Source organism: Hipposideros armiger, unplaced genomic scaffold (genome assembly GCF_001890085.2).
Source record: "Hipposideros armiger isolate ML-2016 unplaced genomic scaffold, ASM189008v1 scaffold_6, whole genome shotgun sequence".
NCBI lineage: Eukaryota > Metazoa > Chordata > Mammalia > Chiroptera > Hipposideridae > Hipposideros > Hipposideros armiger.
In genome coordinates this window covers 5485298-5497358 of record NW_017731356.1, presented here as the reverse complement: position 1 = coordinate 5497358, position 12061 = coordinate 5485298, and the positions used below count along the sequence as shown (strand labels likewise).

Genomic DNA, 12061 nt, shown 5'->3' with positions numbered 1-12061 from the left:
GGGGGCCGGTGGCTAGAGGTGAGGCCAGTGCGGTGAGGGGGTGGGTGGACTGTGGACAACCTTCAAGGCCACTTTAATGACTGTGGCTTTTGCACTGAGTGAGATGAGAAACTCCTGGGACTTTGCACAGAACGGCATGATCTGACCTGTGCTATCCAAGGCTCCCTGTGGCCACTGGAGAAAGGACAGGCTGGAGCAGGTCAGGAGTGGAGGTCACCAGGGAGGCTGCATGATGACAGGCATGTGGACAACTTGGCAGTGATGGAAGTCGTGAGAAAGGTGGGGTCTGAGGTTTCAAAGGTAAAGCTGACAGGGTCTGCTGGCAGATTCGTGTAGGGCACAGTAACTTGTTGGTTTGGGTCCTAAGCCACGTGCAGAATGGACCATTTACAAAGACGGGAGACCTGAAGGAGGAGAGGGCTTGCAGTGGAGAGTAAGGAGAGGACTGGGACCAGGAGTTTGCTTTTGGACAAACTAAGTGGTAGAGCCCAGGTTTGAGCCCAATCCCAGCTATCAAAGACTGTGTATTTCCGCTTGATACCACTGTAACCTAAGCAGCACCATAATCAGCCTTTTCTTAGGGCGCTACTACTAATAATAATAAATTATGAATAAAGTGAAGTGTGGTCTGAAAGGTCCCTGCAATCTGAATCCAGCAGCACTAGTAGATCGGCATTTGGAGCGACAACTACTGAGAGGAAATGGTTGCAGACTGTTGCTTCTGGGAGACGGGGGGCTGGGCAGACCTCACTGGCAGCGTGGGCTCCTGGAATAGAACAGTCCTCGGTCAGGAGCAGACATCGCAGGGCGTGTCCTGGGCGTCTGGGGGCTCGAACCGCCCCCACAAGGACGCTCAGGAGCAGGTGTGAGCCACCTGCTGCTCTTTCTGTGTCAGGCAGGATCCTGCACATGATGAGGGGAGAATGAAGAAGCCCCCACAGATGACAGCTCATCTGGGGACATTAGTGCTGAATTGCTCAGGGGGACATTCGGAAAAGAAAATGCGGATGGGGAAGGAGAGAATGAGGACACCCCGACAGTGCTGCCTCTTAAAGTCCCCGGCCCTCACCCGCTTCAAAATGACCCACATCTGTACAACTCAGGGTCCCCAAAGTGCCTCACCTCACCTCTTACTGCCCCAGATCAGTGCTCGCCACCAGAGCTGCCAGGACCCACAGCACAGGCCCAGGATTTGTGGGGTCAGGGCTGCCTGAGTGTGCAGCCCTCTCCAGATCCATGCCTTCCACGTGGGTGAACGGAGGAAGCAGTGACAAGCCCCAAAGCTCCTGGTCCCCATCGCAGTCCCAGGGCACTCAGGGAATGGAGAAGAACCAGGAAAAGGCATGCGGGCTATGACGAGTAGGAAAGTAGGAAGGAAACATAGAATCAGACCATGCCAGAGTCACGGAGACATCGCCCCGAGAGGAGATGTGACTTCCTCAAGATCCTAAAGTCAGTGAGAGGCTGGGCCAGCCTGGACCTCAGGACCCTCTGCCTCCTTTTTCTCTCCATCCCCTAACAACAGCTTAAGCCCGAGGAGGCTCTTCACAGAGCTGTTCTTCTCCTTGATAAATCTCAGGATAGGAACCAGATGCTGAGACACAGATGTAGGAGGAAAGCCTCCACGTTGGGACACCACCCCCCACCCAGCAGGATAGGCCACATGGCTGGAAGAAGTCAGCTTAGCAGAACCAAAATCTCCCTCTCTGCCAAGAAGGGAGATGGGATCATAAACTGGTTTTCCATGGAGCAAAGCCGTTCAGTAGCTGTCGCTGCTGGCCAAACCACAGATGGATGCGTCACAGCAGTGGCCTCAACTAGGGCACAGGCTCTTCTGCCCTGGCCCCAACTGCCTCTGCACGCTGCAACTTCCCACCTGCTGGACACTAGTAGCACCAGTGGGACCTTTCTCAGGGCCATTCTAGGTCAGGGACATTTAAGACAAGACTTGTAGGTGGGACTCGCCTTTGAGTGTATGTGTTAGAATAAAGGTGAGCCCCACTTCAAAGAGAGCAAACTTACAAAGCTGAGTAGACAGAAGAAGCTAAGCGCTCTAGGCACATCAGGCAAGTGGATTCCACTTGATAACAAGATTCACCACAGGCTGGGTGGGGTATGGCTGTCCTCGGTCTGTGCTGGGACACCCAGCACACGTCCACACTCCAGCCCATGCCACAGGCACGGGGAGCAGCTTTCTCCATTGCCACGGGCACTCGTGAATCTCCCAGGTGGCGCAGGGGGACATGGCACAGCCAGGATGGGGCCTGGTTTGTGTTTGCTTCCCCAAAGCTGACCTGCTTCTAAAGCCTTGCCTTTCTGGAAGGCCCTTCCATGCACTTCAAGCGTGTTAACAGGGTGAGGGGTTTTCAATCGACCCTTTCTCTTTCNAAAAAAAAAAAAAAAAAAAAAAAAAAAAAAGAACTATGAGAAATACATTTCTGTTGTTTAAGCCGCACTACCCATGGAATTTTTTACAGCAGCCCAAGCAGACTAAGACCCATTCTAAGAAATAATCACTACCATCACGTACGTAGCACTTGTGACGTGTCAGGTAACTGACATGCATTAGCTCACGTAACCCTCATAAGAACCCTATGATGTAGACGTTCACATGCCCGTTTTACAGATAAGAATCCGAGGAACAGAGAAGAAGTAACTTGCCCAAAGCCACTCAGCTAGTAAATGGTAGAGCTGGGATTAAAATGGACAGTCAAGCTTCTGAAGCCATATTTGTAACTGATTATCTGCTTCTGTGAGAGTCTGTATATTAAGTGCCTGTCCATAACAGAGCCCAACCAATAAATGAATCCTTTTCTCTCATTTCCTACAAGTGTTTGGAGCCTCAAGGGTCCTCCAGGATCAGGCCTCTCTGAATTCAGGGATGGTGCCAGAGGAGGCCTATGCCTAACGCAGTGTCAGGACACCTGCCGGCTAGAGCTGAGCGGAACCACTGGGTGAAGTACGCAGACACCTGTGGTTTCTGAAGCCTTCAAGGCAGGATCGGGACATTTGGTGAATGTTGATTCAGGAGGCAAGCCAACTCCATGGCCTGAGAGCGAGCTCCGGGTTATATGCAAAGTGCCGGTACAGTCGCTGCCAACCGAGATAAGCACTCGAATTCACTGTCAGACAAATATTTTGAGGTTTCACATCCAAAAAATTAGAAAATTAGGAAGTGTTACTCTACTCTGAGGGAGCTGCATGTGGAATTCCAACCCAAATAACTATGACCTTCTGGATCAGATAAAAAGGCTGGTCTCTTTTGTTTTAGGTTAAAACGGAAGAAACTCATAATTATGAAATTTGAAATTGCTTTTGCATCTCCTTCCCCCACCCCAACCCTTACAAACCAAACAGCTGCGGCTCGGTGGGCATCTGCCTCCTGGTTCAGAAACCAGCTTCTCCCTGATGCGAGGGACCCCGTTTATGCTCCTATGCCCCGTCACCTGTGAGGGCCTTGGTGCCCGCCTTCTTGCTCTCCTGGTGGCCCCTCTCGGCCCACACGTAGACTCTGTACGCCTCTCCCGGCTTCAGGCCCGTCAGGACGGTGCTGCTCTGCTCCCTGGGCACTGCCATGTCCTTGGTCTCCCCATCAGCGGAGGTGTAGCGCACCACGTACTTGTCTATGACAGCCTGGACAGGGTCCCAGGACACCACTGCCGTGTCTTCTGTCACTCGATCAGTGACCACCTTGGTGGGGCTATCAATTTCTTCATAAAAATATATGAGAAAAAAATTAGAGAAGCCATTTATTTAGCTGGTCAAGATCACAGATGCTTCAAGATCTAGTTCATCAGGGGGACCTAGTTTCATTGTCTACACAATGCAAGATGGTCACGCCATCATCTGTGACAAGTGGACAGTCTCTGCTTGAACTCTAAGCTGATGGACAAAACAATCCCTTCAGTTTCAGACCACTGAGCACATCAGATAAAGCTCCAAGTGGAGCTACTTGAAGTGTAAAACCTTAAAGTGCATCTGCCCTTGGCGGACGTACAGAATACACACGCCTGACTCCTCTTCAAAGACACCATCCGGCAAGTATTTAAGAATGGTTACCACTCTTCTCCTGATTCTCCTCTGATGAGAACAGCTTCACTTCTCCATCTTATAAACTTATGGTATGGCATGGCATGGGGTATGGTATGATATGGGGTATGGGATGGGGTATGGTGGGGTATGGTGGGGTATGGTTGGTATACTTCCAAATTATAATTTCTATACCTGGGACTTACATCTCAACAAGCTCCTTTCTTTTCCAGTTCAGAGAAGAATCCCCAAAACTCAGTTCATTCATTAAACAATTCATTGTGCGTCCAGGGAGTATAATGGCATTGAGGAGTCACCAATGAGCAAAACAATCAGAAAACCCTCCGGTGAGGAGTTTGTGTTCTAGAAGGAACAACCCAAAGCAGTATGGCGTCTATGTCCTTCACTCTGTGCTCCCAATGCCAAATCCTCAGCCCACAGCCTCAGGACATCCCTAAGGCTTTCCACGCATGGCCCTGCTAACCCAGGGGTTCTCAACATTTGTCAACTTTGGGCATCTACTAAATACTCCCAGGAGAGTCTACTTTAGAAGGTCTCAGAGAAACCCTGACATCTCTACTGAAAAACAACAAGTGTACAGTTAAAACTCTACAGGTGATTCTGATGCATATCAAAGGTTAGAACCTCCATGCTAAGCCATATCTTCCCCGTTTTATGCGCATATGATGCATTTCCTGAATCCAACATTTATCCTTGTTCTATTTTATCTTACGCATTCCATTTAGTCATTCACTCAACATGACCACTTGTCTTTCTGGATTATCATTTGCAAACTTAGTAGGTAAGCCATCTGAGGGCATCTGTCAAGGTCACGGCTAAAGGCGCTGCACAGAGAAAAGCTGAGCCATGCCACGAGAACCCTCCCCACACACAGATCGGTAAAGATCGGTAAAGACACACAAGACGGCGCCTTACTCTGAGAAATCTAAGCATTTTTCCTTCCTCCCATCCTGCTCTAGCTCTCTTGGCCAAGGGTTTTCCGGTAGAGAAGTTACAACTTCACATAGCTGCATTTTTTTTTTAAGCTGAGCCATCCTGCCACCTGTTGGCAGCTCAGCGGCTGCTCAGCTTGGGCCAGGAATTGAACCACTGTTGCTCAGAGCTCAAACTCTTGAGCGAGCTCTTAACCAACTGAGCCACTCGGCCGGCCCCCAATAGCTGCATTTTTTAACATCAATTATACCCTTCTAGAGCACAGTGGCAGTGTTTAATTGTGTGCATGGAAACATGCCATCACCAGAAGCAGTGTGTATTTTATCTAATAAATCAGTTGCAATTTATTGAGCACATACTATGTGCTACGTGCTTTTCACACATTACTTTATCAAACCTCATAGTAAGAACACAGGCATTTATCAGATTCGCCATGGACTAGTTAAGAAAATTAATAATAGTTACCATTTTTAGAGCACTGACTATATGTCAGGCTGAGAGAGGCTAGATAACTTGCCCAGGGTCACTCAGATAGTAAATGGTGGTACTGACACAATTATTCACTGAGTGCCTATTTGGAGCTAGGGATTCAGCAGTATTATGACTTAAATTGTAGCCCTCCCCCTGCCCCCTCCCCAAAAACAAAGATATGTTGAAGTGCTAACCCTCAACACCTCAGAAAGAAACCTTATTTAGGAATAGGGGCTTTCTAGAGGTAATCAAGTTAAAATGAGATCATTAGGGTCAGCCTAATCCAATATGACTGGTTTCCTTATAAAAGGGGGACATTTGGACACAGAGATAGATGCACATGGAGGAAAGACAGTGTGAAGAGACCCAGGGAGCAGGCGGCCACGTGGCTGGATGCTGCACCTACCAGCTGGGGGACGCCAAGGATTGCTGACAAACGCCAGAAGCTAGAACAGGCAAGGGCCTCCCCTAGAGACGGCAGAGCGAGTGTGGCCCTGCGGACACCCTGACGTCAGACTTCCAGCCGCCGCAACTGTGGGACAATACGTTTCTGTTGTTTTAAGCCCCCCAAGTTTAGGTACTTTGTTACAGCAGCCCTTGGAAACTAACATAAGCAATGAACAAGATAAAGGCTCTGCCATGGAGCTCACATTCTCCTGGAGAAGCCAGGCAATGAAGAAGGGGTATTAGCAAGTCCCCCATGGCAAGGTAAAGGGGTCAGAAAACGGCGAACAAAAGGTATTTGTGGTTTTACACAGGGAGATCAGGAAGGATCGGTCTCACTGAGAAGGTACGTTTGAACAAAGACAAAACTGAAAGGAGGCAATGGGCCCTGTGCTCTCTGCAGAAACGCATTCCTGGCAGAGGGAGCAGCAAGTTCAAAGGCGCTGCTCCATGAACAGCAGAAGGCCGGTGCATCTGGACAGAGCAAGCGGGGGCCGGTGGCTAGAGGTGAGGCCAGTGCATCTGGACAGAGCNACACCTTTGTAAATAACCTCTTCATTAACCATTCTTCAGTACCCTGTGTGCCCTCTCTTTCCTGCTCAGATGAACTTAACTGGTGTCTTCAGCAGATCCTCACCCATCCCAGCTTGAACTTGCTGAGTGGGCTCAGAGGCTCAGTGAGGGCGTGGGGGTGCAGGTGTACCCCTGGCTGCTTGTGTGAGGGTGCAGGGCAATCAGACCTTACTAATCCCACGGGCGGAGAAGGCCCCTTGAGTTCCAATCCAGCAGGCTCCGTCGCCAGCTTGGAGGACACAACACTCGGCGAGTGGAGAGAGGGGAGTAAGAGCTGAGCCTTTTCCAGAACCCCGGATGGCAGCAGCTGTGTGTTTCAGCCTCAAGGCAGGGCAGCGGCCTGACCAGTGGAAGGGCACTTGGGACGATGGAAGAAAATGTTCGAAATGGGGCCTTTCCCGGGAAACCTGGGGCCTCTGGCTGCCCCCTCACCTGTGGTGGCGAGCAGATGCTGTGGGCTGCTGGAAACCCCTTTCTTCACGTTGTGCAGGGTGACTATGTACTTGGTTCCAGGCAGCAAACCGAGGATCTCGTAGGTGTGCTGCTCCCTGGGCACCTGGGTCTGCTGCCCAGACAGCTCCTGCCCCAGCGGGTAGTAGCTGAGCAGGTAGTGGTCCACCTCGCCAGAGGGCTCCCAGCTCACCAGCAGGGAGCTCTCTGTGCTCTTGAGCAGCTGTAGGCCCTGGGGGGCGACCACTGCAGGAGGAACAGGATGGAGAGTGAGAGAGAGGGGTGGGAACCCACAGCCAACGAGGGCAAGTGGGGCCCCTACTATACACTTAACACCATGGTGGTGGGTGTGGGATTTAGGGAGGCTGGAGAGGCACCATTCTGGACCCCCAAAAGTAATTATCTGGTTGGAAGTAAATACTGAACCCCTACATGCGCGCGCAGACACACATGCACACACACATGCGTGTGCACACACACACACGTGCACACACACATACACACATACTCTGAGCCATTAGATCACATAACACTACTGGTCCTCAAACCAGCAGCAGCAGCAGCACTTTGGAACTTGTTAGAAATGCAAATTCTCGGGCCTCACCCCAGACCGGCTGAATCAGAAACTCGGGGGNCACACACACACACACACACACACACACAGAGTTCTTTCAAAAGAAACGTCTGTGTGGCATCACATCCACCCTCTGACACAGACAGGGTCTTCGAGAGGACACTGGGAGAACATTTTGGATGTGGAATCTGTTAAGCAGGTGCCCTAAGCTTCCGGAGGCAGCTCTGGGAGGCTGGAGCAGCGTCCGCAGGCCTCCAGAGTGGGCTCACGCCTGGGGGTTTCCAGGCTCAGGGCTCGAGGGATTCCTAAGGTCCGAGGACCTGTGTGCACACTCGGGTGGCACAGGTGTCAGTGCCCTGCACACACTGTCCCCGCCTCAGCGTCCTCGGCAAACCTGTCCCACCCCCAGGGCTGGCTCTCACCGGTGATGTCATATCGGCTCTTGGGGTCACTGCTCTTGGGCACGGTGACCTCGGCTACCTCCTGCCCTGTCAGGGGGCCGTACCGCAGCTTGTAGTAGTCCACCTCGGTCTGGGGGTTCTCCCATTCCACGTCGAGGGAGCTCTCCGTCTCGTCTGTCACCCAAGCGGTGCCAAGCAGAGCAAGATCTAGGGCAGGGGTGGGGGACGGCAAGAGAAGGCAGTGAGGAGCAGAGGCCCGGCAGGTCTGTGACAGGCCACTGGCTACCAGGTCAGCTCCCTTTCTTGACACACTGAGAGCAAGCTTCACCCCAGGACGCAGTCCCTAACAGACGTCTCAGGATCACCCACGCAGCCAATACACTGGTGGTTTGCACACTGTCCACGGAGGACTGAGCCTCTTCCGGAGAAGCCTCCTCGCCCCACTCATCCCATCGGAGGCCATGCAGCCCTCTGCGTCCATGTGGCGCTGGGCCGAGCCCTGAACCACACCTCAGGCCAGCCGCCCCAGCCCTCGGCCCCGAGGGCAGACTGCTCTGCACTGAACATTCAATGCGTTAGGTACAGAGCCCTGGCCTCAAAGGCAGGCCAGGGCGGGACGCTATTTTCCGGGGTATAACACTGAAAGACAATAAAACCGGCTCTTCCTCGGTCTCCCAAATTACAGCCCCGCCTCCCAAATGGTCCCGAAGGAATAAGTCCAGGCAAAACCATAAAGGAGGTGAATTTTAACTTGGTCCTTCTGAGCACCCGTCCTGCACCTTCTACCTATGTCAGCACCTCCACCAGGTNATGTGTTAGAATAAAGGTGAGCCCCACTTCAAAGAGAGCAAACTTACAAAGCTGAGTAGACAGAAGAAGCTAAGCGCTCTAGGCACATCAGGCAAGTGGATTCCACTTGATAACAAGATTCACCACAGGCTGGGTGGGGTATGGCTGTCCTCGGTCTGTGCTGGGACACCCAGCACACGTCCACACTCCAGCCCATGCCACAGGCACGGGGAGCAGCTTTCTCCATTGCCACGGGCACTCGTGAATCTCCCAGGTGGCGCAGGGGGACATGGCACAGCCAGGATGGGGCCTGGTTTGTGTTTGCTTCCCCAAAGCTGACCTGCTTCTAAAGCCTTGCCTTTCTGGAAGGCCCTTCCATGCACTTCAAGCGTGTTAACAGGGTGAGGGGTTTTCAATCGACCCTTTCTCTTTCATGGAATTCATTCCACTGAGTGACTTAAATGGAAAATGTCTGAACTGTGTCCTCGCCTCCTTGCATGTGCTTACGCAGTTCTTACACTCCAGTGTCTTTTTCCAACTTGTGTAATACAAAACATTTGGAGGGAAGAGAGAGTCTTTTTGTTCCTAAATAAATTAACAGTCTAGCTGGGTTTGAGAGCGTTTTCTGACCTTTGAAATTACTGGGTCTTTTTCTGTACGTTGGAAAGACACATGACGCAAATTTATTTGCAATCCGATAAAATATCCCATCCTGCTTTTGGAATACAACTGACAGTGAAAACACTGCTTAAGTACTCACATTCTAGCTGGCAAAATGAGTCATGACTTTTCTGACAACCCAACAGAAGGCCTCCGTGGAGTGGCTGAGGTTGGAGCCAAGCCTGGAAAGACGGGTGATATCGCTATGAGCCCCTGAAGGGCAGGGACCAGGCCTTGTCATCTTTGGAAGTATATAAGGGACCATGACTCTAATGACCAACGGTAGGTACTCTGCAATGAATGTGTGTTGAGCAGCATTAATTGATAGCTAGAGATAACCATGGAGGGTTTTCTAGGCTGGGGTAACAAAATGAGTAAACTCATGGAGTAGAGACAAGCCTTCTGTGTTAAGAAATGCCAAGAATAGTCGGGCTGCAGGAAGGCTTCCTGTCAGGAAGTAGTGAGAATAACAATGGCCCAGGTTGGATGGGGCCATAGGGGTCAAGATAAAAGGGCTCTATGTTATCCAAAGGCAATGGGGAGTCATTGAAATTTTTTAGTTAGGGAGTAAACAGTGTGAAAACTGGAAATAATGCGCAAGAAGGTAAAAGCAGGAGGCACTTTGCCTTTGTCTCCACCTAAGTGGACATCCTAGGTTCGAATCCCAGCTCAGTCATTTCTTGCTGGGCAATCCTGAGCTTAACGTCTCTAAGCCTCAGTTTTCTAATTTATGACTTAGAAATAATAATAGGACCTACTGCCTATGATTACGGTGACAGCTAAATGAGATAATTCACAAAACATGCTTAGCTAATATAATGCTGGGAACAGAGTAAGCTCTCCATTAATTCACAGCCTAAGGAGAAAGCCACTGGAAGAAAAAAAGTACTTTCCATTTTCCAACTCACTAAATCGTTTCACTAGGCTACCATTCAGGCAGGCGGCACAGTCCATATTGTACAGCCCGTAAATGAAATTGTACCTCATCCTTCATAATTGCCCAACAAAACTCCTTCACNCACTGTTCACGCTACTGGGAGGTCCTTCTCGGCACTTCTAATTCTGTACTCACTTGCACTTTAATAATAACAACTGAACACTGTGTGCCGGACTTTGATTCCCCCTAATCCCTCATCTTTAAAACGCTAACATTACCCTTCCCACTGACAATACCAATTCTAACAGCAGCACAGGGAGCATGTGCTATGCGCCAGGCACTATTCTAAGTGTTCCACATTTATTACTTCATTAATCTTCACAACAACCCTTCCTGGAATACGCTATTATCACCCCTGCTTTACAGACAGGGAAACCGGGGCACAGCCTCTTACATGACTTGCCCACAGGCACACAGCCAAGAGTGGCAGAATTTGAACACAGGTGATCTGGCTCCAGGGTCCACGCTTGTCAGCACTGTGTCATGGTGCCTGGCACAGATACGGAAGCGGGGGTTGGAGCATTGAGTGCCCTCCACCTGATATCTCCTGGGTACACGGTCCTGCTCACCACCTCTGCGTATGAGCCAGCAAAAGATCAGAATTTCTAATAAAAATACCTTCTCTGTGAGTCTTCTCCCTTGTCCCTCTTCCTCCCCCGGCTGGAACTAGCTCTCCTTGTGCTAAGCATTCAGAGACACACACTGGTCCCTCTGTGGGTCTCTTGATGGGTTACCGTGTGCATAGTTACTCTTGTATGCAGCCTGTCTCCCCGAAAGGCTGCGAGCCTCTTAAGGATACATCAGAAAGCTGATTCCTCTTGGGGACCTCCCAAGGCAGGAGCACAGAGTGACACATGTGGAGGGGTTCAGTCACCCTCAAATCCATCAGTGCCCAGGTGGTGTGGTTTGTCCATCAGGCCAGGCCACCAGGGCCAGAGCAGGCTGCTAGGTGTCACCTCCTCTGCCACTAGCAGGAGGTGTGGACCCCTCTCTCTCCATCCCATTTCACCTAGTGCCTCAGCCCCTATCTGAGATGCACGACACGTGGGGGCAGGGCAGTTTCTGCCTCACATTTACTCACAGGCACTCAGTCACCAGAACACCTCTGGCTGGGCTGTCATAGCCACTTCACCTAGACCAAGCTGCAGGGAGGCCTCCTGACAATGGGCTTCTGTGACAACTCGAGACGCTAAGCACAGACACTGCAGAAGCCAAGAAGCCTCGTCCTCTCAGGGCCAAGTTCCACTCAAGCCCACGTTCTCCTTCCCACTGTGAGAGGAGCTACGGCGTGCTGGAAAGACAGGTCCTAGGCATGTGGCCTCGTGGCTGCTTATCCTGAGCTCCAGCCTCCTCGTCTGTAAAATGGGAACGATATTGCCTCACATTGTACGTGGCCATGCCAAGCATGTAGTAAGTGCTCAGTAAATGTTTCGAGGTTTGTTTTGTTTTGAATCAACTACTGAGTATGACTTCCTTTCTCATCTTTTTTATTGAGAAGGGTGACATCTATATTGGAGAAAGCACATAAGTTGTATAGTTTTAATAAATTGCTATAAAGGCAACGGACATGGAACCAGCCCCCAGGTTAAGAGCTAGAAAACTGCTAGCATCTTAGAAGCCCCCCACGCGCCCTCACCTGATGCTGCCCCTTTTCCACTCAGTACTGAGAGTCAGCAGAAAGCCAGCAAAAGAACTGGCCTGGGCAGATAACTCTGTCAGTCAGAAAAGGAAGAAACCGGGCCGGCCGAGTGGCACATTGGTTAAGAGCTGGCTTGGGAT

At 50.9% G+C, this 12061-nt stretch overlaps 1 protein-coding gene across 1 annotated transcript in view; it reads right to left on the bottom strand.

The window, feature by feature from the left end:
• TNN (tenascin N) overlaps window positions 1–12061 on the bottom strand; it is a 69053-nt gene that overhangs the window by 32904 nt on the left and 24088 nt on the right. The window contains exons 2-4 of the mRNA XM_019647003.1: window positions 7918–8103; window positions 6904–7167; window positions 3447–3752 (exon numbers count right to left, since the gene is read on the bottom strand). Of these exons, the coding sequence (XP_019502548.1) occupies window positions 3447–3752; window positions 6904–7167; window positions 7918–8103 (756 nt within the window). The remainder of the gene's footprint in view (window positions 1–3446; window positions 3753–6903; window positions 7168–7917; window positions 8104–12061) is intronic.